This window comes from Vigna radiata, chromosome 7, assembly GCF_000741045.1.
Source record: "Vigna radiata var. radiata cultivar VC1973A chromosome 7, Vradiata_ver6, whole genome shotgun sequence".
NCBI lineage: Eukaryota > Viridiplantae > Streptophyta > Magnoliopsida > Fabales > Fabaceae > Vigna > Vigna radiata.
In genome coordinates, this window is record NC_028357.1 from 47,468,814 (window position 1) to 47,493,414 (window position 24,601).

Here is a 24,601-nt window from a genome sequence, read left to right on the forward strand (position 1 = left end):
TTAAAAAAATTTGATAAAAAGGACTAAATTTAGGGTTTTCTAAAGTTGAAAGACTAAATTGTACATTAATTTAAAAGAGGGACTAAAACCAAAATCGTCCCAAAGTATAGGAACTAAAAACATATTTAATCCAAAAAAATAACGTTCTTAATTATAACAACAATCACTTAAAACTGTTTAAATCTAAGTAATTTTAAAATAAAATTGAAATTTTTTACTTTATTATTTAAAATTATTCATTTTTCCTGGTCATAATAAATAAATTATTATTATTGCTACTTTTATACGAAGAAACAAGTTGTTATTATTATAAGAATTATTGTAATAAATAGATACAATTAGTAAAAAACAAGAATAATAAAAAGGTTGCGTCAGTGGGTAACAGATTCCTTCAGGAGGCCACAACACAAAACGAGGAAGGCGCGTAGAAAAGCTTTGGCTTATTTCGTAAGGAACAAACGCCACGTCGGACATGTGTGAACGCTACGTGGGGTCTTTGACTTCAACTCTCCCTTTTTCTTAAGTGTCTTTCACGCGCCGCCACCGTTATCCCTCCCTCTCTTCTCTTTTCATTTCACTGTTCCTTCATTTCCACCACTCTTCCCCCTTCTATAACACTTTTTCATTTTCCTCTTTGGCCTTTTATTCATCCCTTTCTTTCAATTCATTCAGTTCTCTGCATTCACTTTTTCAATTCCATGTGTGAGATTATTGCTTTCTAATGGCCGAGACCACAAAATACATTCCCAACTCACAATTAGGTTTGATTCCCCTTCTTCAACTCAACAAGCGTGTTTCACTTTCGGTTCTTGCTTCTCATTGTCATCATGATCAATCTTGTGCCTTCTTTCAATTTACATTTTCTTAGTTTCATATTTTTCTGCATGCATGCATGCATACCCCTGATTGTGTTAATTTTCATTCTGTAAAGAATATTCATGTGCTACTTTTGTTTAACTATTCCTGATATTATGATTTTAGTTAAACTTTAGTTCAATTGCTGCCTTCACTGAATATGTGTATTAGTTTATCATTCATATAGAGTGATGTATTTGACTTCGAGTTTGGTTTTTTTCCCCTGTCTTTTACAACACCCTTTGAATGTTTCCTGGTATCTGATAGAGCTTGAAGAGATATTGCAAGAAGCATCACATCGTTGGCTTCGACCTGTTGAAATATGTGAGATACTTCGGAACTATAAGAAGTTTAAGTTAACACCAGATCCACCTATTAGGCCTCCAGGTATTTCCTATTTTTCCCCGAACTTCACATCCTTCTTGATTTTGATAATTGCTTCAGACAAGGGTAGGGAATTCATTTTACCCGGTTAGAGGCTTGAATCATCGATTTGGTATTTTCTTGTTCCGTTTTTTGATTGAGTTGCATGTAGGATGGTGAGACTAACCAATAGTGGTGATAATTGAACTTAGTTATGTTAGCTTCACCAAGGCTTCGAAAGAAATATCTCAGTCTCTTTAAATATACTTTTCACTACAGTACATATGCCTGCTATGAGCATAGAGTGCTAATTTTGGCATTAATTAAGTTGTCATTTATTTTTTCCAGCTGGATCAGTATTCCTGTTCAATAGAAAAGCACTTCGTTATTTTCGCAAGGATGGTCACAGGTGGAGGAAGAAAAAAGGTGGGAAGACTGTAAGAGAAGCTCATGAAAAGTTGAAGGTGTGCTGTTCATTTTGTTAGTTGTAAGTTTTACTTTTTAGAATTGTTATATTAATGGAACTTCTTGCATGGGTCAAATTGTTGTGTTGGTAAGTTGGAATAGCCTCATGTAATTAGTTCACTTTAGATTTTCATTGTTTAACATACAATACCGGTGGTGTGTTGGTTGCATAAGCATGTAGCATCGTGGATGGTCCTGAAATTAATGGCCTTTTTAGTTATCTCGATAATGTGGTCAGGTCATTAACATATGACAAGATAGTAAGCTTGGTATCGAAGCAGGATGTTTTTCTTAAAGTATTCAATTATCATAAGTTTCATAAAATTTACTGTAAGGTAAAATTCGTGAAATATCATAATTTTTTCCTAACATCTCCTATTTTCTGATCAACATATATTCTTTTTCGGGACCATTCAATTGTCTTCTTATTTGTACATGTTAATAGTGGTTTAAGAATCTCCAAGGATTATGCCAAAGGTATCTAACTTTATTCCTTTAAATTTATTAGTCAACTGGCACTTGATTCTTTTTCTTTGGCATGTTTCACTCAAATTCCGTCGTGGTTAACGTAAGTCTGCTGTAGATAATAAACTCGGGAAAGTTTCATAGAAACTAGATGTAGATATACAATAACAACCAGTAGAAGTGTTTCTACAATGTTTTATTTTCTTGTATAAATATTATATTTTGGCAATTTCTCAAATAAAAGCGCATACATACGTGTTTGTGTGTGTAACGAAGGCCATTCCCCCTTTTGTTTAATTTTATTTTGGACCCATGAATTGCTTAATTATTTAGCTATATTTTAAAATGTAGGTTGGTAGTGTGGATGTCTTGCATTGCTACTATGCCCATGGAGAGGATAATGAAAACTTCCAACGAAGAAGTTTTTGGATGCTTGACCAGTGAGTTTCTGTCATTCTATTAATTTCAGGATTTTTATGTCCTATCTTGGATTTTTTTAGGACAGTGTAGTGCTTTTTTTGCTAATTGTATATATATCTGGTCAATCTGTAAGTTTATTTGAAAATTTGAGCAATAATAGATCGAGTCTCAAGTTTCTATTTGTTCTGAACATAGAAAAAAAAATTTCTGTTATTTCTTTTTCTTTTGGTTCTTATGGGGCCAAAATTAACAAATCCCAGCCTGGACCTTGCGGAGTAGCAATCTGTAAAGAAATGATGCACAAATGGGTGGGCTTATTTTTATAGTGAAAACACAAATTTTAAAATACACAAAATTTCAATGTGAATAATTAAATAAAGAAATGCCATGTTTCATGGGTTGATGATGAAAATCAAACATTATAACAAATTGAAAACTGAGAAATAAGATTTCCGTAAGAAGTGGACCCTATTTTTAATGGAATTGTTGTTTGAGGATTTAGGTCTGCATAAAATAATGGGCTATACGCCACTTTTTATGGTTTTAGCATTCACAACAAAAATTCTGACAACTTAAAAATGGTATTGTTTGCAGGCAGTTAGAGCACGTTGTCCTTGTTCATTATCGTGAAATTAAAGAGGTATACATGTGTTCTTTTCTTTTTTGCACTTTTTATTGTATATCATAAAACTATCTAGACATGATGCTGCTGTGTTGTTGATGCGTTGCATTCTTAATCACCTCAAACTTTCACCCTTCAAGTTCCAAAGCTAGATTACCTAGTCCCAAACCTCCTTAAAGTCTTAAAACACAAAGAAAAACTCATCAAGAGTTATAAAGGATAAAACTAATAAGGGTAAACCTAATAATAATTGAGCAGAATGGATGCAAACCACATTACTATTGGTATGAAAATACAATGTATCAATTATCACCAGAATCCAGTTTATTCTTGTTAGTGTTAAGCTCCACTATGTTGATTTTTCTTTCTATTATCTTTCAAACTTGTGTTTAACGATGAGCCACTTTTGTGAGTTGTGACCAATCAAAAAGTCGGACTAATGATTGACCTGTTAATGGACCTTTCTGATATTATTTTTATTCTCCAAGTTTGCAATGTTTTTGTTCATGTATATGTACTTTGTTTGATTTAAACTTTGAAGGGCTGCAAATCTGGCATCTCTCCTTTTCCGGTAGTTCCAGTAACCCTGGTTGGTAGCTCTCAAAATAGTTCAGTGCTTTCCTCTACCAGAACAAACACACCAATATCTATAGTTCAAACATCTTTCACATCAAGTGCAAATAAAGTGGATCAGAATGGACACTCTTCAGAGTATGAGGATGTCAATTCAAAAGATGGTCCTCAATCCTCCTCTCATGCTCAGCCTATCAGCAATTCCGTAATTCACAGTGCACCTTCGTTTACACATGAAGTTGCTGGTAAGTTGTACAATACTGTGGACGTAGTACTCATTCAAATTATAAAGAATGATATGAAATAAACAAGGATTAAGTTTGTTATGTCAGTTGTGAATTAATTTCATCGGAAGTGCTTCCCTATTGCCATTATTTTGTATTGTTGGATGAGATTTAGTGACAAAGGCAATGCCTGTTGCCTTGGTCCTCCTTCACTCTCTCATCGTGCCTTTAACTGTATTTTTTCATTCTGGCCCATGCAAATGGTACTCTTGGGCTATTATGGTTGACCATATGGCAGTTTTATATGAATTTTTAATGTGGCTTATGCCATTTTACTTTTATGAATTAGGGTTTTCTGAGTTGGTGAGGAACCCCTTGATTTCAACGTTGTCATCTACTTTCCCTAGTTATTCTCCTGGTACTGTCTTCTCTCAGAGGAGGTTAGTTCAGAATTCTAGCAGAAACAAAATTTATATGCATGATGAAAGACATCAGACTGAAGGATCTGTTGAAAGCTCGGAAGCTGACTTCACTGTTCATCTGCTAAACAATGCTAAGATAGATGCTGTTAACAGAATGCAAGATGGTGTAATTTTCAGAGATAGCCACATGTACATCCAACAAGTTGAAGAAAATTTACTGACTGTTGGTCAGGTGTAGTAATTTAGATTATGAACACCTTTTATAGCCTCAAAGTTTGGGTAGATTTATGCTCCTGAGTTTGAAACACAAATCTAAACAGTCCAAGTGATCATTAATTTTGCCAATGCATCTGAAATGCATGTACTTTAAAATCTCTTGGTCTATGGTGTGCCTGACTATCATGCTTGATAATATGATCATCTGACATATCCTGTATGCTTCTGGATGTTCCAAATGCAATGTTGTTCCTGTTGTTTCTTTTTACAGTTTAATTTCATGTTTCTTCCCAAATGTAACCTCTTTTTTAACGAATTTAATTACACTGTGACAGGTGCAAAACGAGGATGGTCTAGATATATTCTATGCTCAATTATATGATCGTAATGATCATCCAATTGTTGCAACTACCAAAGCGCTAGTTGAACAGAAACTTAAAGATGGGGAATCAAAGCAGGCTGAATCTGGGGAAATCAAGAAACTTGATAGTTTTGGAAGGTGGATGGATAAGGAGATTGGTGGAGACTGCGAAAATTCCTTGATGGCTTCAGATTCTAGTAATTATTGGAGTACACTTGGTGCTCATAATGAGGATAAGGAAGTATCTAGTTTACAACCCATACAGTTGGATATGGATTCATTAGGCCCTTGTCTTTCCCAAGAGCAACTATTTAGTATCCATGACTTTTCTCCAGAGTGGGCATATACTGGGGTTAGAACAAAGGTGTGTGCCTCTTCATGCACATGCGTGAAATTTTTTGTAATTGTATATTCATAAGTTCGCCATACAAAATCTGGTTTTGATTTATTTCTTCCTTCCTTCTGTGAAAAGGTTTTAATAGTTGGCACATTTATCGGAAGTAAAAAGCCCTCTAGCGAAACCAAATGGGGATGTATGTTTGGTGAAATTGAGGTTTCTGCTGAAGCTTTAGCAGGTAATGTGATACAGTGTCAGACTCCTTTGCACTCATCTGGCCGTGTACCATTCTATGTTACCTGCAGTAATAGGTTAGCTTGCAGTGAGGTCAGGGAATTTCAATTTGATGAACATCCAACCAAAATTTTAGGTCCTTTGGGTATTAAAATCTCACCAGAAGTTGAGGTCCGACTTCAAATACGACTTCTTAAACTAGTAGACTTGGGACCTGACAATAATTTGTTGGACTGCTCTGTTTCTGGTTGTGAAAAATGTAAACTCAAGGGAATAATGTATTCCGTGAGAGGTGATAGTGGAGTATTTAAAGAAACTTTCCAGATTGATGGAATCGATCATATAAACCCGAGAAATGTACTATTTCAGAGATTAATGAGAGACAAGCTTTATGAGTGGTTGATATACAAGGTTCATGAAGGAGGAAAAGGATTACATGTGTTGGATGCTGGGGGCCAAGGAGTAATACATTTAGCAGCTGCACTTGGTTATGTGTGGGCTATGGCCCCGTTGGTTGCTGCTGGTATCAGTCCTAACTTCAGAGACAATCCTGGAAGAACAGGACTTCATTGGGCTTCGTATTTTGGGAGGTCAGAACCTATTCATGTTTAGAACTTTCCATGCTTGTATCTGGCATTACCAGGGCATTATCTTCACCTAAAATTCATTTTGTAATTCCTGTATCATTCTGCTTGATTTTCTCACTGGAGAAATAAAATTATATTCTCCATTATACTCTTAGGCATTATATGAATTTTGTTTCTCAAAACCTGAATTTTTTTTCATCCATACTGGAAATTTGTATGCCTAGTTTCATGTTGTTGGGGATGATTCTCATTACATATTGTCTCCTTGCCCTTCTTTATGTTCTCATCAGCAGCACCACTATTTTATTGGCTGTACACTGATTTACATAACTTGTGAATTAATCTTACTCTTTTCTGTTTCTTTCTCTCTAGAGAAGAAACTGTTATTGCTCTTGTCAAATTAGGCGCAGCACCAGGTGCTGTTGAGGATCCAACTTCAGCACTTCCTCCAGGTCAAACAGCTGCTGATTTAGCTTCAAGTAGAGGACATAAAGGCATTGCTGGGTATTTGGCCGAGGTGGATCTGATAAATCGATTATCTATACTGACTGCCAAGGAAAATGAGACTGGTAACATTGCCACAACCATAGCAACTGACAGTGCTTTTCAGTCTGCTGAAGATGATTCGTCTAATTTTACAATGGATGAGCAACACTATGTCAAAGAGTCCCTTGCTGTGTTTCGAAAATCAGCTCATGCAGCTGCTTCAATCCTAGCAGCCTTTAGAGCAAGGTCATTCTGTCAGAGACAATTAGCCAAAAGTGGAAGTGATATCTCAGACTCGGTACTCGACATAGTTGCCGATTCTTTGAGCAAGGTACAGAACATGTATCACTTTGAGGATTATTTACATTTTGCGGCCTTAAAGATTCAAAAGAGATATCGTGGATGGAAAGGAAGAAAGGACTTTTTGAAGATACGCAACCGCATTGTAAAAATCCAGGTACTCTGTGTCATGAAAATCATATTGATGCCTGCCTATACTCTTTACCATATACAGGGTAATGCAGTATACATGTTCACTGTATATGCATCCTTTGTGCCAATATGCCAGCTTTTAATTATTTTATTTTGTGATGAAGACAGTATTAGATCTTCAGTTAACAATATTCTTCTGTATAGGCTCGTATCAGAGGACAGCAAGTTCAAAAGCAATACAAAAAAGTTGTGTGGTCTGTTAGCATTGTGGAAAAAGCAATACTTCGTTGGAGACGGAAAGGAGCTGGTCTGCGAGGATTCCAGGGAGGGCAGCCGGTTGGCATTGATGAATATGACTTTCTTAGTGATGGGAGGAGACAGAAATCAGATGATGTAAAGAAAGCTCTCGATAGAGTCAAGTCCATGGTTCGTAACCCAGATGCAAGGGATCAGTACATGAGGCTCATCATGAAATACCAGAATTTTAAGGTAGTCACCATTTATTTCCTTTTTCTGGACCATTTTTCTATGCCAGTGAGGTGCGGGTGGCTTTCAGTCCTAAGAAGTAGTGAATGGTTCATCCAGTTTTGGTGAATGGATTCAGAAAGATATAATCAGATCTTGTTGATTGAAAACAATTTTTGATTGGTTATTTTCCTTTGCTGCTTTTTTTGGCATACTGTTGAACAGATTGATGATAGCGGAAGCACTCAATCACGTGTCGATTAGACTCCAGAGGAAGGAAAAAGCAGTACTGAGCACTTTTTGTTTCCAACAGATACTACATACAGGTATACTTTTTATGTAAATATCATCTAACAAAGTTTCTAGTGTATATGGAAGTTCGGATAATTTGAAAGGTGGAAGAAAATTCAGGAAAAGGATGTTAGGAATGTATATTAGTCGATATTAGTAGATTGAATTGACTTGTAGAACATGATGGGATGGTCGCTATAATATTACTTTTTATTTATATGTTGTTGTATGCAACTGCAGTTCATTTGTTTTAACTCATGTTTTGCTCTATTAATGTTTGGGTTATTCGGATGAATGAGCAATAACGAAAAAAAAAAAAGAAAACATTTTCCGTATGCAGTTGAACAGACATTAAATACCAACGAAAATCCAAACTTTACTATTAATTTATTCTAAATTAATTGAATCAGTGATCGCTGACTCTGAATTCATATTACAGCCGATTGAATTAATCCATGATACTTAAATTTTAAAACTATTAATAAAAATTTAATTATGAAAAAATTAGTGATTAATTTGGGAATTTATTGAATTTTAAAAAGGGTTAAATATGCTTTTAGTTCCTGAAGTTTCACTGATTTTTGGTTTTAGTCCCTGTGTGGAACGTTGATGACATTTCGCCCTCTTAGTATGGAAACATGTATATTTAGTTCCTAAAAATAGACGGCGTTAATTTTTTGGTGAGGTGGCTGACGGCTCTGCACATCTTCTCTGTACACTGCCTGCCACGTCTTCCCCACCCAAAATTAGGGTTTCAGATTGGGGGAAAGGGAAAAAACTCCTTCTCGGAGAAACTGCAGTGTTCTTGCACCCAAAAATTCCTTCCCCACCCAAAAAAAGCGTTGTGTCTTGCAGTTTCTACCACGTTCCTATCATCTCCGACTATTTTGTCCTAAGTTCTGTCCATAAAAAGCATTTATCGGATTAAGTTGTCTTAGGGGCAAAACTGTTAATACTTGGAACAAAAATGTTTCATAAGAAGTACCTCAATCTTGATCAGACTTTAGATTTCTACAAATTCTTTAAGATTGAAATGCAGATTCCTACAAATCTTTTAAGAAAACAACACTTCCATGTACATAGCCACAATCTCGAAAAAATTTCCCACCCAAAAAATTCCTTCTCGGGAAAAATCACGATTGGGTTTTGTCTTGCAGGTCTGGTTGTGGTTGCAAGTGGTGGAGAGACTGCGTCACTCGCGTCTGGGCTTCTCGGAGGTTGGCTGCGGTGGAGATTGGGCTTGTGCAGGTGGTGGCCGAGGCATCATGCGGCGACTTTGTAGCGCTAGTGGAGCACGGTGGCTTGTGCGCTTTCTGTTGCTGGGTTGGTTTTTTTTCTGAGTGCAGGTTTGAAGATGGTTGACCATGGAGGTTGAACGATGGCATGGTAGCGATGCGAACAGATGAGCTCGCGAGAGGAAGGAGAATGTTGTGGTGGTGTGACTTTGTGGTGGCGAGATGATGATGGCAGTGATTGCTGTGCGACGGCGACCTTGGACGAGCTCATGGTGGCCGGTAAGAGTCGCTGGGTGGCTGCCATGGAGGAGGTAGCGACGCAGGAGAAGGAATTTTTCCACTTTCCCCCAATCCGAAACCCTAATTTTGGGTGGGGAAGACGTGGCAGGTAGTGGACAGACAAAATGTGACAATGCCGTTAGCCACCTCACCAAAAAATTAACGCTATCCAAATTTAGGGACTACTCGTACATGTTTCCATATTAGAAGGACGAAATGCCATCAATGCAGGGACTAAAATAAAAAATCAGTGAAACTTCAGGAACTAAAAGCATATTAAACCCTTTTAAAAATAATGGATAAATTATTAAGTATTCCTAAAATTAAATAAATAGATTTGATATATTTTCATATTTTTGTAATTAATAAATTTAATGAATTTCTTGAAGATATAATGTATTGTTGTCACGCGTAGGAAAGTTTCAATTGGAGTAACAGTAAATCAGATAGAGACAATTAATTGGTTATTAGATGATAAATTTTACACGAGAAAAAAAGACCGAAAAGCACCATTGGTGGAAAATTGAAGATGACAACCTGGAATATATCAACTGAAAACTTGAACAAATACAAAGTTAATTCGCTCCCCGAGGTGAGGGATATAATAAAGGAGAACACTAGCCAATTGGCAAATGCTATTTTCCTAACAAATGGGATATGCGTACATTTTTTCTTTGGCAAAATTATGCTTCTCTCTCTTGTGCGTGTGAAGACTGTATGTACAGTTAATTTATTTAGCCTTGTGAATTATTATTACCAGCAAATTTGCGGAAACGAACAGGCTCGTCATTAAGACGAGAAAGACGTCGTTCGGGTTGAGACAACCTTTTACTGGATCCAACTGTACCCATATTTATAGCACCTTTGTCCTGTAATCAATAAAATGAATGGCACATAAGGAAAATGGTTCCTTGTAAAGACTAGAACCTTACCAAAAATAGAAACTTATGTAGACATGCCTTGGTCTTTGATGACTGTGGAGGAAGATGGCTATTTCGTGTCCCAACTAGAGTTTTTACCGCGTCATCCAATTCTGCAACCTTCCTCAAGAGATTGGTCTTGTCCATCTACCAGAAACCGTTACAATAAGATTTTTTTTTTAATTCTTTGGGAAACTCAAATCACAAATATGTCTTCTGACATACCTTCAACATTTCATTTTGTGCGCAAAGCAACTGATCTCGTTCTTGCAGTTGCTGCAGTGCTATCTGAGTAGCAAGTATATCTGCCTCTTTGGTTTTCAGTTCCGATATGCAGCTGAGTCACATATTATTATGTGTAGTGAGAAGAATGGAATTATGAAATGAAAGTTTTGAACCTTTTTGCAGTTTTAAATCATCCAAATCTAAATAGTTTAATTGCGAAAAAGAACTCCTCAATCATGAGCTATACCAGATTGAAAACACACGGAAAGCAGATTGCTGAGACATGATTTCTTAGATATACTAACCTCTCTCTTTCTTCAACGAGATCATTTATCTGCTGTCTTAGATCGAGGTTCTCTCTTTCCTAATGAGAAAAGGATGGTAATTAAGACAAGCCCGTGATAAAATATAGTATACATCTTGATTTTGGCTCTAAGTACCTTTGCTAAGAACTCTTCTCTATGATGCTGAGCCTCCTCCACTAATTTCACAATTTGGTTTTCGTCTATCAAATTCTATAACATACCAAAAGCAAAAAACGCGAGGCAATAAGAAATCATAACCATCAACTCCCCACAATTATAAATGAATCTGAAACTTACTGCATAGTCGGTAATGTCCAACTTTACTCCAAGAAGGTCCCGAATGACATCATGAGTCATGTTTTCAGTAGCGGCCAGCCTTGTTTGTAGCACGAACACCTGATCCACTATAAAATTTAGACCAATAGCACTGAGTGATTATTGTGCTAAATTTTCTTACTGCTGTTACAAAATCTATATGAAGTAGTTCCGTTAGTCCTATACCTTAAATTATATACCTGGCCTGCAGCTTAATTATTGGCTAACTCTAAGAAAAATTGCTTTTGGAAAAAGAAAAACAAAGCCTTAGTCCGTGAGTCAGATAGTAAACATTGTTACATCACTAAGTCATGTAAAAATTAAGGCGTCGAAGAAAAGAAATCCAACAAAAAACAAAAGGTGATATTGGTTTAGGTTGAGATGAATTATGAATGACAATTAAACAACATTCTAATATAGATTCTTGAGACCAGCATTTTCATTTTTTTATTTTTTCTTTTCATGTATTGTCTAAAACCCTTATATCTATAATATGAAAATGATTGAAACATGTACTCTCCAATCGTCTAAAAAAAAGACCTCATTTTGCCTTCTAGCTGCAAGTGTCTCTAGTTCTTCCACACGTAATCTAGCCACTGATAGTTCTTGATCTCTCTCCTGATTCATCTGCTGAACAAGATTTGAAATGCATCTGAATGGTGAGCTCGAACCTCTTGTCCTTACTGAGATTTTCTCATTTTTATCTGGTGCTGGTACTACTGACGTTGAATTTGATGTTTCTGTTTTCACTTCAAGGAACATGGACTCCAGGCACTTGTACTAACCAAGACGGATAAATGAAGCAAAAGAGTATGATAATGTAAGAATAAAAGATGATACAAAGTTGCTTTTATCAAATAAGAATATTGTTACTAAACTTGCTTTTAACTCAATGTGACCCATAAAATTAGCTGATAAAACATAAACTTATATTTTTGTACCTTTTGTTGGTACTGTGATGCTTGGGCTTCAGCATGCAACACAATTTCGGATATATACTCTTTGCACCTTTTAATCTTCCAGAAAATATACAAAATGTCAGAGTTATGGGAGTCTGGTAATGAAATTTAAATGTGTTGTAATTATCTTGGGAGTCTAGTAAAAATACCTCTTTATCTTGTTCTGCATTTTCCTTTTCAAGAAACCTTATCCGACTTAGTGCTTCATGAAGTTCCAGTACTTCATTATGTTGCCTGCATCAAGGTTTTCAAAAGATGAACAAGGAAGAAATCAAATCAAAAAAGGAAAACAATCTGGACCAACTTTTCATGTAAAAATTATTTTACACTATAATCTTGTATCTCCACTTCATCGACTAATCAGGTTGCTATGAGAGTGAAAAAGATCTACACCTACAGTTGATCAACAATAAACTATAATACATATCAAGGAAGGAATTGCAGCTCTAACCTAGATATCTGCTCATCAGTTTGAACGCTTGTGCTTCCTGAATCAACATTCTTGGGAAATTTGTCAACTAACAATAATCTCTCTTTCAAAGCTTGGAGTTCCATTCTTAGTGAATCACTGATTGAACGATGTCTTCCCACCTCCTCATCCATTTCATGTACCTATGACAATTCCATTCAAGTCATAAAGAAGTTAATATGTAAACGACCAGTTCAGTTATCCTATTGAGCATTAATGATATTACCGAAAAAGGTAGTGGTATTAAACAATAATAAAATTACTAAGCTTCATCCTTTGAATTACCTCCCAAAATCTTTTCCGTAATCCTTATACAAGGGAATCATACATGAAACTGACCTTTTTCTCCAAAACATTTATGGTAGACTCAAGCTCCTCAACAGAATGTTCCAGAATCTTGACTTCCTCGTCCTTTTGCTCGGCAAACAGCTTACTAGACTCTGACTCCTACAAATGATATTTCAGTTCCGCCAAATGTGGTTTCACCAATAAGAATTATTTGAAAGTAAAAGAATAATCAGCACATACATACCTGATGTGCTTCCATGGCAATAGCTTCCTTTTCATCGGCCAAGGAATAAGCCATCTCAAGCTTACCAGTCAAGACACAAACTTCTTCACGGAGTTGGTCTCTCTCTATTATTACCTGGTTTAGTTCATCCTCAATGTTTTCAAACAAGGAAAGTGATTGGTTTTCCAGTGAAGCTGTCAAATTAGTAATCTCTTTTTCCAAACCTCTAATCACCTCTCTATGTTCATCCAATTTACCTTCAGCTTCAGTTTTGTAGGCATATAAATCTTTCAGAAGCTCCCTTAACTCCACATTTTGATTAGAAAGTTTCTCAATCGATTCTTTAGCAAGTTTAAGCTCATATTGTGACGTAGTTAAGGCTTTCCCGGTATTAACTAGAGAACCTTCAAGTTTTCTGTTCTGAACCAGTATATCATCAAGCTGACTTGCTTTAGTCTCCAGCTCATACCGAACTTGGCTAAGAGAACATATTAACTTCTCAGTCTGATCCTTAATGTCCTTGCTGTTGGAAGCTGATTCCTGCAATAGCCTAAAGTCAAAAAGTAAGCCCTCTAATAACACTTGCTTCCTCTCTAACTCCTTTCTAAGAGCCATATTTTCATATAATATGACATTGGGCAAATCTGGCTGCTCAGGCACCTTCTGAATTAAAACACATTCGTTTGTTTTCACCGCACCTGCACTGCCCGTACTAATTACAGGGTCTGCAACACTAGAGGAAATCTTTTCCAAAAAATGCAATTCCCCGTGTCTGGCTGATTGCAAATTAAGGTTCATAGTGGCACAGGCAAATTTACTGACAAGCTCTGTTACACAGCAATTGTACAGAACAAAAGATACAGATCCTCCATCCACCATCTGAGAGAAAATATCTTCTACCAATGATCTCATATTTTTCATAAAGTCTAGCATCTCCTTCCCAGTCAAAAGAATATCAGAATACATTGTCAAAAGCTTCTTCTCCACATCAGTTTGAATTTGCAATAAATGCTCTTCTAGCATAGAAACCGAATTTGCCATCTCTATCAAACTGAAATGGATGTTGTCCTTTAGCAATTGATTCTCTTCTTCTTTGTGACAAACTGAAGATTTGAGTTTTTGAATCTCTTCTTCCAAGCTTGCTCTCTCAAGCATCAAGATTTCACCAGACTGCTTCCACATAGCAGTCAACTGTTTAGAATCTTCATATGCTTTTGTCAATGCATGCAGTGTAAGATCAGCTTCCTTCACTGTTGCATGAGCTTCCATAAATTTGGTTAAGAAACGATCATCAGGCCTCGTCTCCCCAAAACCGAATATCTGTGCAGAGATAGAGAATTAAGAGAATGTAAGAAACAGCCCTATATTCTTGTACTTTGTCAAACAAGCAGTAAACTTAATACTTGGTCATTTATTTATTATTTAGGCAACTATATGGAAAGCTACATACCTCTCTGTCATTCCCACTCTCTGCTTCATCTTTCTGCAAGCTCAACTGGAAAAATAGATCCTCCCTTTTCAGTTCTGTTATTCACCACGACATGATTTAGTCTTCTATTTGCTTTTCATATGACTAAATATGAATAGATGTGACATATAAAAAACTGTATTTATATGAAAGGAAAAATGGAAGTAGTGAAATGATACCTTTTGAGTAAGAACAGAATCCATCATCCAATTCTCGAAGGAATGCAGACAACGAAAGATACAGTCTTTGAAAACCATCATATGAGGCACTTAATTCTTTACTCAGACAAGACACTAGTACTTCGTTGAGAACTGGTCTTTCAGTGAGCTTTCCTGGATTTGATGATTTGCAATCATCAGACTGAATTACAGCGGATCTTTCAGATTTTAGGTCTATCGTTTGTTCAGAAGCAAAGTTTTCAATTTCACTTGACAAATCAGAGAGTGACGAACTATCAGTGCTCAATTCATCAGCATTTACAAGATCTTCATCCACATCAACTAATTGTAAGCTAGACACATCTGCTTCTGTGCTAATAAGACTCCCTATGACATTCAATCTTCTATTCACTTCAAGAAGTTGCTCTTTTATCTGATGCAGTTTGTCATGTTGGTTCACAAACTCCTGATATTTGTTTGCATTTGATGTTGAGTAGTCTATTGTATAACCCTCAAAACTTGTGTGATACATCCTCAAATCCCTTATTTCTTTCCTGATGTCCCGAGTTTCCTTGACAATGTCCTGAATCAAGTCCCTGTAAGCAGAAGTAAGGCCTGAAACACCAATTTGGAAAGCTTCTGTCTGTATTTCTGTATCAATAAAAGATGCTTTAACTGCATTCTCCATCTCCATTACCTCGAGTTTAGTTAACTCAACTTGAGCCTTAAGATCATTTAGTATCAAATTATTCAGGACATCTTGATTCTCAGAAATAGTACAATTTCCAAGTTTGCCTTGTACATCAAGTTCAGGAATGGAAACGTCTTGAACAGCACCATTCATGTGAGCTACCTTATAACTATCAGAGAGCCATTTTGCTACAAGAAACGCAGCATCAGCTTGTTTATTTGCTTTACAAAGTTGATTGTTTTTATGATTTATTTCATTTTCTAGCATCCTTATCATATTGGTCTTCTCATTTAACAACACTTGTAACTCAATTGCCTCTTCAATGCCTTCATTCTTGTCTATCTGTTGAAATGCATTTAAGGTTACAGTTGCTTCCCTTAAGGAACTTAATTTCACCTCCATGTCCAATACCATCTTCTGTGCATCCTCCAAGCTATTTTGTAGCAGGAGAATTGTTTCCTCCTTCTCAATATACTTTTTGACAGCCATGTCAACATGCTCACAAATCCAAGAATTGACCTGGGGAAATGAACAAGAAATGCTTTTTACCTGACCACAGGCCTCTTTGAGAGATCTTGAGCCTTCTAGAAGGAAGGTTGTCAGTTCCAATATTGCTTTTTCCCAGTCTAAACTCTGCGACTTAATTTCCTTTTCTTTTTCTGCAATAATATTTCTTAGCTCTGTATTTTCGTGAGCAGTGGTGCATAACCTCTCTTCAAACTCTGACTGAAGATGGGAAAGCTCTTCCTGTAACTGAAGAATTGTATTGGTTGTCTCCATCTCAACCTCTTGACAGATTCTTTCGGTCTCCTGTTTCTGAGATAATTGTATTATCCATTCCTCTTGATATTGGTCATTAACTAACCGTACTTCTTCAAGATCCTTGGCCATTTTTTCTAACTTTGCCTTTAACTCTTTGTTGCTGTTATATTCATTATCTTTAGCAAGCATTCCTGAGGCTCCCAATGTTTTTGTTTCAATTTTATTTGCTAAAGCATCGTCGTTAACTTCCCGTGTAGAAGACAGAACTTCATCTCCAGAATCACTTCTCACAGATATTGTCCCAGCCTGTAAAATTTAACTCAATCTGATGAACTTCATCATAAAACAAGAAAACACACATGAAACTCGGTTCCCTACAAAGATGAGCTTATGTAAAACTATTAACCATTAAATATTTCTCAAATGCAGATTAGAATGTCCCTCGCCACAGGAATTTCCATTAATGAATAACAGTTTACTTAAGAAATAAGAATATTTGCTCAACATGAGGAAAATTGCTTTGGAGATTATTATTATCTACTTATATTTACATGCACTACTGAGAAATTTTGTTTTTTTTGCTGCTTAAATTTATTTCAAGTGATGACATTGCTAAAGATTTTGGTCATATTGACTATCTACCTATGCAGTAGACACAATACCAGATCAAAACTACGACAACATGCACACAAATGCATTGGTGTTAAAATCACCATCATAAGTAAAACAGACTAAAAAACAAAAGTTAAAAATGCATTGCATGTTATTCTTTCCTCACCAATGAACATTTATCTGTCTTTAGAATTTCATTGGGATGCTCAAAAGAGTTCAAAACCTGCAAGAATGGAAAGAGTTAAACATGATAAAGCAGAGGTTCGGCAATGTATTCACATGCGTTTCCAGTATTAGAACAGAGGCTCATATAGACTTAACTTGATTGTAATTCAAATATTTTCCCAGCTCTGATTGTAATTTACCCACTTCTCTGCAAAGAAGAAAGAAATTAGTTAGTAGTCTACCAGCAAATAGTTTTTTGGATTTTAATGCAATAATAGTATCCCCACTAAGGACTATTTGCAATTATGATATGGAGAGAAAATGAAGAAACAAAATCATTTTTTTCAAAAGTATAGACAACAAGTCTCATGTTCTCCACAATATATGCACTATTCACTTGTTCTAACTCGCTAAATGTCAAGCTATAAAAACTTGTAAACTAAATACAGCTTCAATAAGTTAGCATTGAAGCTACACCTTAGCATACAAGGAAATGATGAAATGGTGAATGCACTTATCAAGGAATTCGCTTATTAGAATACACATATAGGATAGAATACAAAGTATCTCATTAACAACAACGATGATAATGATTACGATATTTAAGACAACTGTCTACCTGAGCAATTTAGAATTCATATTCTGGCACTCTTCTAGTTCTTGTGCAGTATCAATATCCTGAAATATCACAGAGAACACCAAGTGAAAACAGAAAATCTCAGATAAATGGCATAAGTAATAAAAGAAGTGGACCTGATTTACATTTTTCATGGAGAATGTAAATTTTCCTTGGAGATTGCCAAGGAGCTGAACATTAAAGAAAAATACCAAACATCAGAAATCCAACCCACACGAAAGTTGATATTTATCTTTCAAGAGAAGGAATGACAAATTATGGGATCTAACCAACCTGATCACGCAATTCAGATAACTCAGTCAGCAATCTTTCCCGTTCTCCATGCTCATAGGAGTTTTGAGATCTGGTAGTAAGAACTGATGTAAAATGAATCGTTGGTATACAGGAAAGGATTAAGACTAAAGAATATTAACTGTCCACTCAGCTTACAGTTCAGGATGTCGCAAAAGTCTATCATTCTCCAAAGCAAGTGTTGATAATTCGGAATTTTTATCTATTTTCACTTTAAGCAACTGAATCTCCTCCTGCAAAGCCCTGTTTTCTTCCATGAGATACTTCTCAGCTGTCAATTTCCCATCTACCAATAACTCAAGTTGTTTGATTTTCTCCTTGTAATGCCTCAGCATACTTGAAGTATGCTCACTATCCTCTTCCCTTTGTCGAACCTGCCAAAAGATGGTATTACTTTAAGTTCATAATGTTATAAACATTTGGGCCTATTCACGTAATTCCCTGAAAAATTTTCTGAGGATAGACTTTTGGTCTGGTAAAATTATAGTCAGGTTAAAACATGGATATCTTTCGGAGAGTTAATTTTTTAGTCAAAACATACTTACCAAACAATTTTTGTGGTCTATTTCAGCCTTTAAATTCTGGATTGTAGTTTCTGCCATTTTTTCTCTCCTCAGGGCACTAACCAAAGCAGCTTTCATGCATTTGATCTTCCAGATATAACAGCTCTAACTTTCAGTGAATCTTGTAATAATTATTATGCAATAACCCTTGACAATCTAACAACCCATAATACAAAACCCTCACCATAACTGTCATAAACTGACCTCTTTGCTTGGAATGAGTAGGTTGTGATCTGCTGTTGCTCTTTCTCCCAAAGAGTCATATCCTTCTGACACTTCACTCAATCTAAACTTCTCAGAATTTGGCTCTAAATTTGACGAGGTAGGAAAATATTTATCGTTCATCAGAAAGGACAGTTGACCCTGTTCAAGTTTAGTACAAGTCTCAGTTAAGTCAGCCCTAAGATGCAGTATGGTTTTGTAGATAACCTCCCACAATTTCAAACATCATCAAATACCTTCAATTGTTGAATCTGCCACTGCAATGCACTTACATCACCAGATGCGTCTTCATTCACTTTTGCCTTTTATTAGTGTAAGTGAAAGAAAATCAATCAATTCATATATTATCTCAATAAACAAATATTACATACCATACGTTATGGTGTGTAATTAAAACACAAACCCAAAAAATTAAAAAAAAAAAAAAAAAAATGCAGGCATTTAAATAGGTGAGTACATTATTTTGAATAAGCTTGGCACGCTGCGCAAACTTCAGAGTGCTTAGTGTTTCATTAGCACAGCTGCAAGGGAAGAAATATCGACATCAATGATATAAGAAAACAAAGAAACATCAAGGAGAACTCATTGTTCACTATTTAACTTTAAGCAACAAAGTTAACGCAGACCAAATTGATGGGCTGACATTCGCAATGACCATTGTCTTTGAATTTCCACCTAAAGAATCCTGCATACAATGTTTTGGAGAGTACAACCATATTACTACAGAAAATTATGTACTAGATTGTATGTAATATTACTGAAAAAACAATATCAATTTGTAGAACTTTGTGTATCTAACCTGAAGAAGAAACGTGAGTCTTGAATCTCTGTACGGAACATGCCTAGGCTTCCCATGGGCTAAGTCCACCAAAGTCATTATGACCAATCTAACAAAGCACTTAAGGTCAGCCATTTGAACACGAATCGTTGTGGTAGACATTATTAAGATTCAACTTAAATATATCAACAGCAAATAAATTGAAAAACAAGTCCGTGATAGTGAGTTACCCAAGTGTTGACAAAGATTTGTTTATATTTGCTGCTTCTTTCAAACGTTCACTATCTGCTCCAGAGCTTTTCTGCCTAGATGAAAGTGCAAGTCAAGCCTGGTTTTGAAAAATAAATTGCAACGGTTTATAAAGATTCTGATGAAAAATATTCTATTACCTTTCAGAACCAGCCAAATCTACTAAATTTAGCCTAGCAAACCTAAAGTGAGTCATAGAATCTTTCTCCCATTGGCTTTCAATAATACAAGTGAAAACACTGTGAGACCGACTGCTTTCACAGTTCATATGAGTAGCAGCCACCTTCCTATTCGCAGTGCCCTGTGAAAGTATTTAGGTGAGGAAGATCAGATTAGACATGATCAAGCACAGCACAAAACATTAAGGTAAATTTAATGGTGAACATATTTGAGTACAAAACCCAACCTGTAACAAAAGCCTGAGAACATCATAAACTGTTTCCACGCGATATTCAGTAAGGTTTTCAACGTATACTCCCTTCTTCAAATCTTCTCTGAGCTACAGGGAGAATATTGAGTTTTAAACTATGTTATGCAAAGCATTAATAGTAACAAGTAAACAGCAATTTAAAATCAGGTTAGATGTTATAAATTGTGGATTACTTGCAGATTGGTTGATGAAGGCATAAGAAGATCAGTTATTTGCTCGTTGTATATCTCCAAAAAGGAACACTTGCAACTATATTTCAGCTTGTGACCCTTCCTACTCTCTTCTTCCTAAATCATAAATAATGCGTAAGAAAATTCAACGTTTGAAACAATAGTATATTCAGGTGAAAACACAAACATTGTAATATCACACCGCTTTAATCCTCATAAACAAATAGTCAAAAACTCTTGGTGTGATCCCACTATCATCATTAAGATATCCTTCTGTTTCCTTAATCTCGCCCATCATGGTATATGTTTTACCACTACCTGTCTGCAGACAATTAGCCACGCACAACTTCAGGAACAAGCAAAGAAATACATAGCAGCTTTCAGCAAAGAACAAGACACTAAATCCCCACAAGTCACACTTACCTGACCATAAGCAAACATACAACTGTTGTAACCAGACAAACAATTCTCCACCATGGGAACTCCAGCAACTCTGAACAGGTTTTCCTACACCAGTTCACCGCAATAATGAATAACTGATAAGCTATGAAGAAACAATACTTTCATTCGATTCATGTGTCCACATCAGATACATGCCTACTATCAAATATTGATACTCTTAGCTACTCTCTAACATGTGTCTAGGAAGTATCTAAGTATTTACAAAAAATCTAATAAATCTACATGTGACATATTTAGAAAGTAGCGTAATATAGAAACATATTGGCAATGACCATCGATTATCTTTTTATGGATAATCTCAAAAAAGGATGCAAAAAATGTATTCTTATTTGTGACCAATAAGAAGTGATTTACGATAGAATTATAATTTTTATTTTCTTTTTCATATTGTCCGAGAGGTATAGTCTTTATTTGGATTTGCAGAATTGCAACGTATTTACTATATATATATATAAACACAACACAACACACTTAGCGAATTTCCACACACATGTATCATACGCGTAATGCATCCCATACATTCTAGAATAGATATGTATCTTCTTATCGGAAATATACATTGCTTTATAAGTAATTTGACTAAGCATATGAAATAAACCATTTCCAAGTCAGCCCTCTTTCTTAAATCGTTCACTTTAAAATTTGAAATAACATGCAGTTTGTATACGTTATAGTGTATTTGTGACAAAGTGGAGGAGACTCACCTGGGATAAGGTCTCGCATCCTATGTGATCAAAGGTGAATCTGGTTTCAGGATGACCGAGCCAAACCAAAGTTTGCGCGCTTTCCTGCTTCAAACACCTACCATGTCCTTGCGAAACCTTCTCCACGTTACTCAACGGTCGAATCCTAATCAGCACCTGAAAACTCTACCTCAGTTACATGAACGACGTGAGAAAAAACAATCTAGAATCCGTTCGAATGCAAAATTACCTGCACGTTATGATCCGTCCAGAACGACGGGTCGTCTTTGAGTTCGAAATGCGGAACGTTGACGCAGAATTCCGTTTCCTTAAGCAACGCGCACGCACTCGCTCTTCCCCCGCCGAGAGAAACCCTGGAAGCGTTTCTAGCCGGCGTGCTCTGCGCCGAATTAGGTTCGGACTGCGGCTTCCCGACCCTAGCGGAGAGCCTGGGAGTTGCAGTCCCAAATCGATGCTGGCGAGCAGGTTCGAGTTCCTGACACTGAGAAGGATCCGTTATGGAGTTCAGCGGAGTTCGAGGAGGTGGAAAGTTTATAGGGTTCTGCCATCCTTCCAATTCGTTCTCGTTCGTTTCGCTTTGAGGGTTTCTTCGAAAGGATGTTCGAGCTTCCTTCCACATTTTTATCTGATTCTGATTCTGATTTGTTCAAGACCAAGCTCCTCTCTTTACTACTGCTGCGGGATGGAATAGGAGGACCCGCCTCATTTCAAATTCAACTTCCCAAAATTGTAGCCGTGCCCTTTCTTTTGCTAACGTCACCCACAAACACCTTTTAAATTTCAAACCCAAGCTGTGATTTGTCGAAGCTGATCCTGACTAACGTTAAAGAGGTGGCAAAGGTTAAGTAATTGTAATTCGTTGATGCTGAAAATCGCTGATTATAATTAGTCGTTTAAAAAAATATTACACAGCCTTTTTATTCCTTTTGGAAGTACTCCAATGTTTAAAAATAATTCATGGGAGGAGAGTTTAAACTTTTACTTAATCAAGAGTTGTTCTTTACAAAGAGTGTGCTGTTTTTTTAACGTTGACTATTTTCATTTTTTTTTATATATTTAGCTTAATTTGGTTTTATATATTTTAAAACCTTTAACTTACATTTATATGCATGATGGCGGGACTTACATTTGAGTTTTATGTTATTACGTGTTATTATTGTTTTCACCATATAAAAAAGAAATGGCCTACAAGTTTCGAAAGAAATAACGTAGTAATGAGTGTCAATTTGAACTTATATTCGTGCTTTTTCTAAGGTATGCATGGATTACTTTGCCATAAACATCTATTTAACGTTACAATCTCGAATAAAAAACGAAGAATCATGTGCAATTGTCATAATAGAAACCAAGTTATTGTTTATTATAAAAACAGATGATAAACATTTTATATCACAGTTCATAAAAAAAAGTAAAACTTTAAAGTGCAAATTTCTTTTGTTAAATTTAGAACAAATATAAGGAATTGCTTGGTTGCCTTTCATTGATTTTGTTTATTGTTTAATTGTTTTTTTTATATGTATTAAAAAAAGACTTTAATTATTTTAATGTATTTTTGAAATAAAATTAGGCTTAATACCTCCTTTGGTCCTCGTATTTGTGTGAAAATCTCAGTTTGTTTGAACTGTCTCAATTGGGTCATAATTTTTGTAAAAATGCACACATTTTAGTCCAATCGTTAACTGATCTCACTGTGCAACAGTTATATATTTTGCTATCAGTGGAATAAATAGCTTAAAGGTTGGTGATGAACGTATAGGTTACCAAGTTGGTTCATTTGCAGAAAAGGCTGTGAGACTGATTGCACTGGTTACGCAAGTTTTCCGGTGACTTTATTTTTTGAGCCGACGAGATAATCTGTGTAAAATCCCCGATTCACAGAGAGATGAATAAAATCCCTAATTCAAATAAACTAAATAATTGTCACGTGAAACACTGCTTATTTTCACGTTAGCTAAACTTAACCCCGTTTGAGATCAGTTAGCGATTTAGGTAAAGTGTGTGCATTTTTACAAAAATTATGACCCAATTGAGACAGTTCAAAACTTGAGGACCGAACTGAGATTTTCACACAAATACAAGGACCAAGAAGGGATTAAGCTAACACGTTAGCATACTACGTCACCTAAACTTAACGTTGTTTGATATCAGTTAACGGTTGGAATAAAATGTGTGTATTTTTACAAAAATTATGACCCAATTGAAACGGTTTAAAAATTGGGGACCGAACTAAGATTTTCACACAAATACGAGGACAAGGAAGATATTAAACCATTAAATTATAACTAATTTAAAATGTCAGTTTATAGAATAGTTCTTTACATGAATATGTAACAAACAATATATCATTCTAATAAACATTGATCTGTCTATCTCTCATAAGTCTCTATCCGTATGTGTGTTAATTTTCTTGTTAACATTATTAATTACAATGAAATTTCGTTGACTGTCATTCCTGCTGAGTTTAACTCTTCGTAAAAATGGTTCAATAAAATTATGCATATTCAAACGTGAAAGTCTATACTATCACAAACCTCATTCGTTAAGTCGCCAACCGTGAAGGGTGATCAATGTTGAAAAGAAAAATAAATAAATAAGTGTAACGAAACAATAAAATAATATTTTCTTACAAAAATAAAAATACACCATAAAGTTAAATCAAACCTTGGTACAAACTTTTATGATGCAAATTGCAAATATTTCATAAAACAATTTTAGCAAAAATTACCCATTTTTTAGTACAACTTCTCTAATAAAAATTGTAAATTTTCTATTACTCAAATGGAGAGACTTATTAAATTGAATTATAGTTATTGCTCTTAAATCAACTATTTTTTTTTTTTCTTTTACTCTCTTCTCATATTATTTTATATAAGACTTACATGAATGTTTGATTAATAATCAACGTATGCTTGCAAGACCATTTACAATTTTGTTTAAAAAAGGTTTTTTGCAATCTACACCATAAAAATTACACTAAAAGGTTTGCAGTATTTAATAAACAATTTATATGAAATTTGTGGTTTTCCTCAAAAAGAAATTTATATGAAAGCTTACAAATTTTACTAACAAAACTACATATTGGATAATAATATTATATTTTTTGTTGGGTATTTATAAATATGAGGTGATTTGTTTTTTTATTATTGGATATACGAAATTATTTTTCTATGATGTGTTTTTCACCTAAAACATTTTTTTAGGGA

At 35.4% G+C, this 24,601-nt stretch overlaps 2 protein-coding genes across 5 annotated transcripts; one reads left to right on the plus strand and one right to left on the minus strand.

Moving 5' to 3' along the window:
- Positions 1-394: 394 nt before the first annotated feature.
- On the plus strand, positions 395-9,601 carry LOC106765775 (calmodulin-binding transcription activator 3). Of its 4 annotated transcripts, XR_001376079.2 has the most exons (13): positions 395-761; positions 1,123-1,242; positions 1,567-1,682; positions 2,500-2,588; positions 3,163-3,208; positions 3,732-4,008; positions 4,337-4,641; positions 4,961-5,350; positions 5,459-6,147; positions 6,517-7,087; positions 7,267-7,551; positions 7,753-7,853; positions 8,976-9,601. XR_001376079.2 is itself a non-coding variant. In XM_014650505.2 (12 exons), the coding sequence occupies exons 1-12, from the start codon at positions 722-724 to the stop codon at positions 7,789-7,791; spliced, it is 2,967 nt and encodes a 988-aa protein (XP_014505991.1). In that variant the 5' UTR covers positions 395-721; the 3' UTR covers positions 7,792-8,060. The 4 variants fall into 4 exon arrangements, 3 of the variants coding, with proteins under 3 accessions (XP_014505991.1, XP_022639738.1, XP_014505992.1); XM_014650505.2 differs by lacking the exon at positions 8,976-9,601 and having other exon boundaries at positions 7,753-8,060; XM_022784017.1 differs by lacking the exons at positions 3,732-4,008; positions 4,337-4,641; positions 8,976-9,601 and having other exon boundaries at positions 7,753-8,059.
- A 185-nt stretch (positions 9,602-9,786) lies between these two features.
- LOC106768482 (kinesin-like protein KIN-12C) lies at positions 9,787-22,326 on the minus strand. Its single transcript, XM_014653659.2, has 34 exons — positions 21,628-22,326; positions 21,399-21,554; positions 20,656-20,739; positions 20,435-20,554; positions 20,236-20,349; positions 20,039-20,131; positions 19,773-19,933; positions 19,614-19,688; positions 19,405-19,492; positions 19,232-19,290; positions 19,063-19,126; positions 18,842-18,907; positions 18,588-18,746; positions 18,366-18,470; positions 17,959-18,194; positions 17,803-17,872; positions 17,655-17,699; positions 17,512-17,570; positions 17,049-17,100; positions 16,894-16,950; positions 14,684-16,421; positions 14,487-14,560; positions 13,058-14,356; positions 12,865-12,972; positions 12,508-12,668; positions 12,206-12,290; positions 12,039-12,113; positions 11,638-11,877; positions 11,080-11,178; positions 10,918-10,992; positions 10,783-10,841; positions 10,478-10,589; positions 10,292-10,399; positions 9,787-10,201 (listed from the first exon to the last, which is right to left on the minus strand). The coding sequence occupies exons 1-34, from the start codon at positions 22,015-22,017 to the stop codon at positions 10,067-10,069; spliced, it is 6,621 nt and encodes a 2,206-aa protein (XP_014509145.1). The 5' UTR covers positions 22,018-22,326; the 3' UTR covers positions 9,787-10,066.
- Between the last annotated feature and the right edge of the window lie 2,275 nt (positions 22,327-24,601).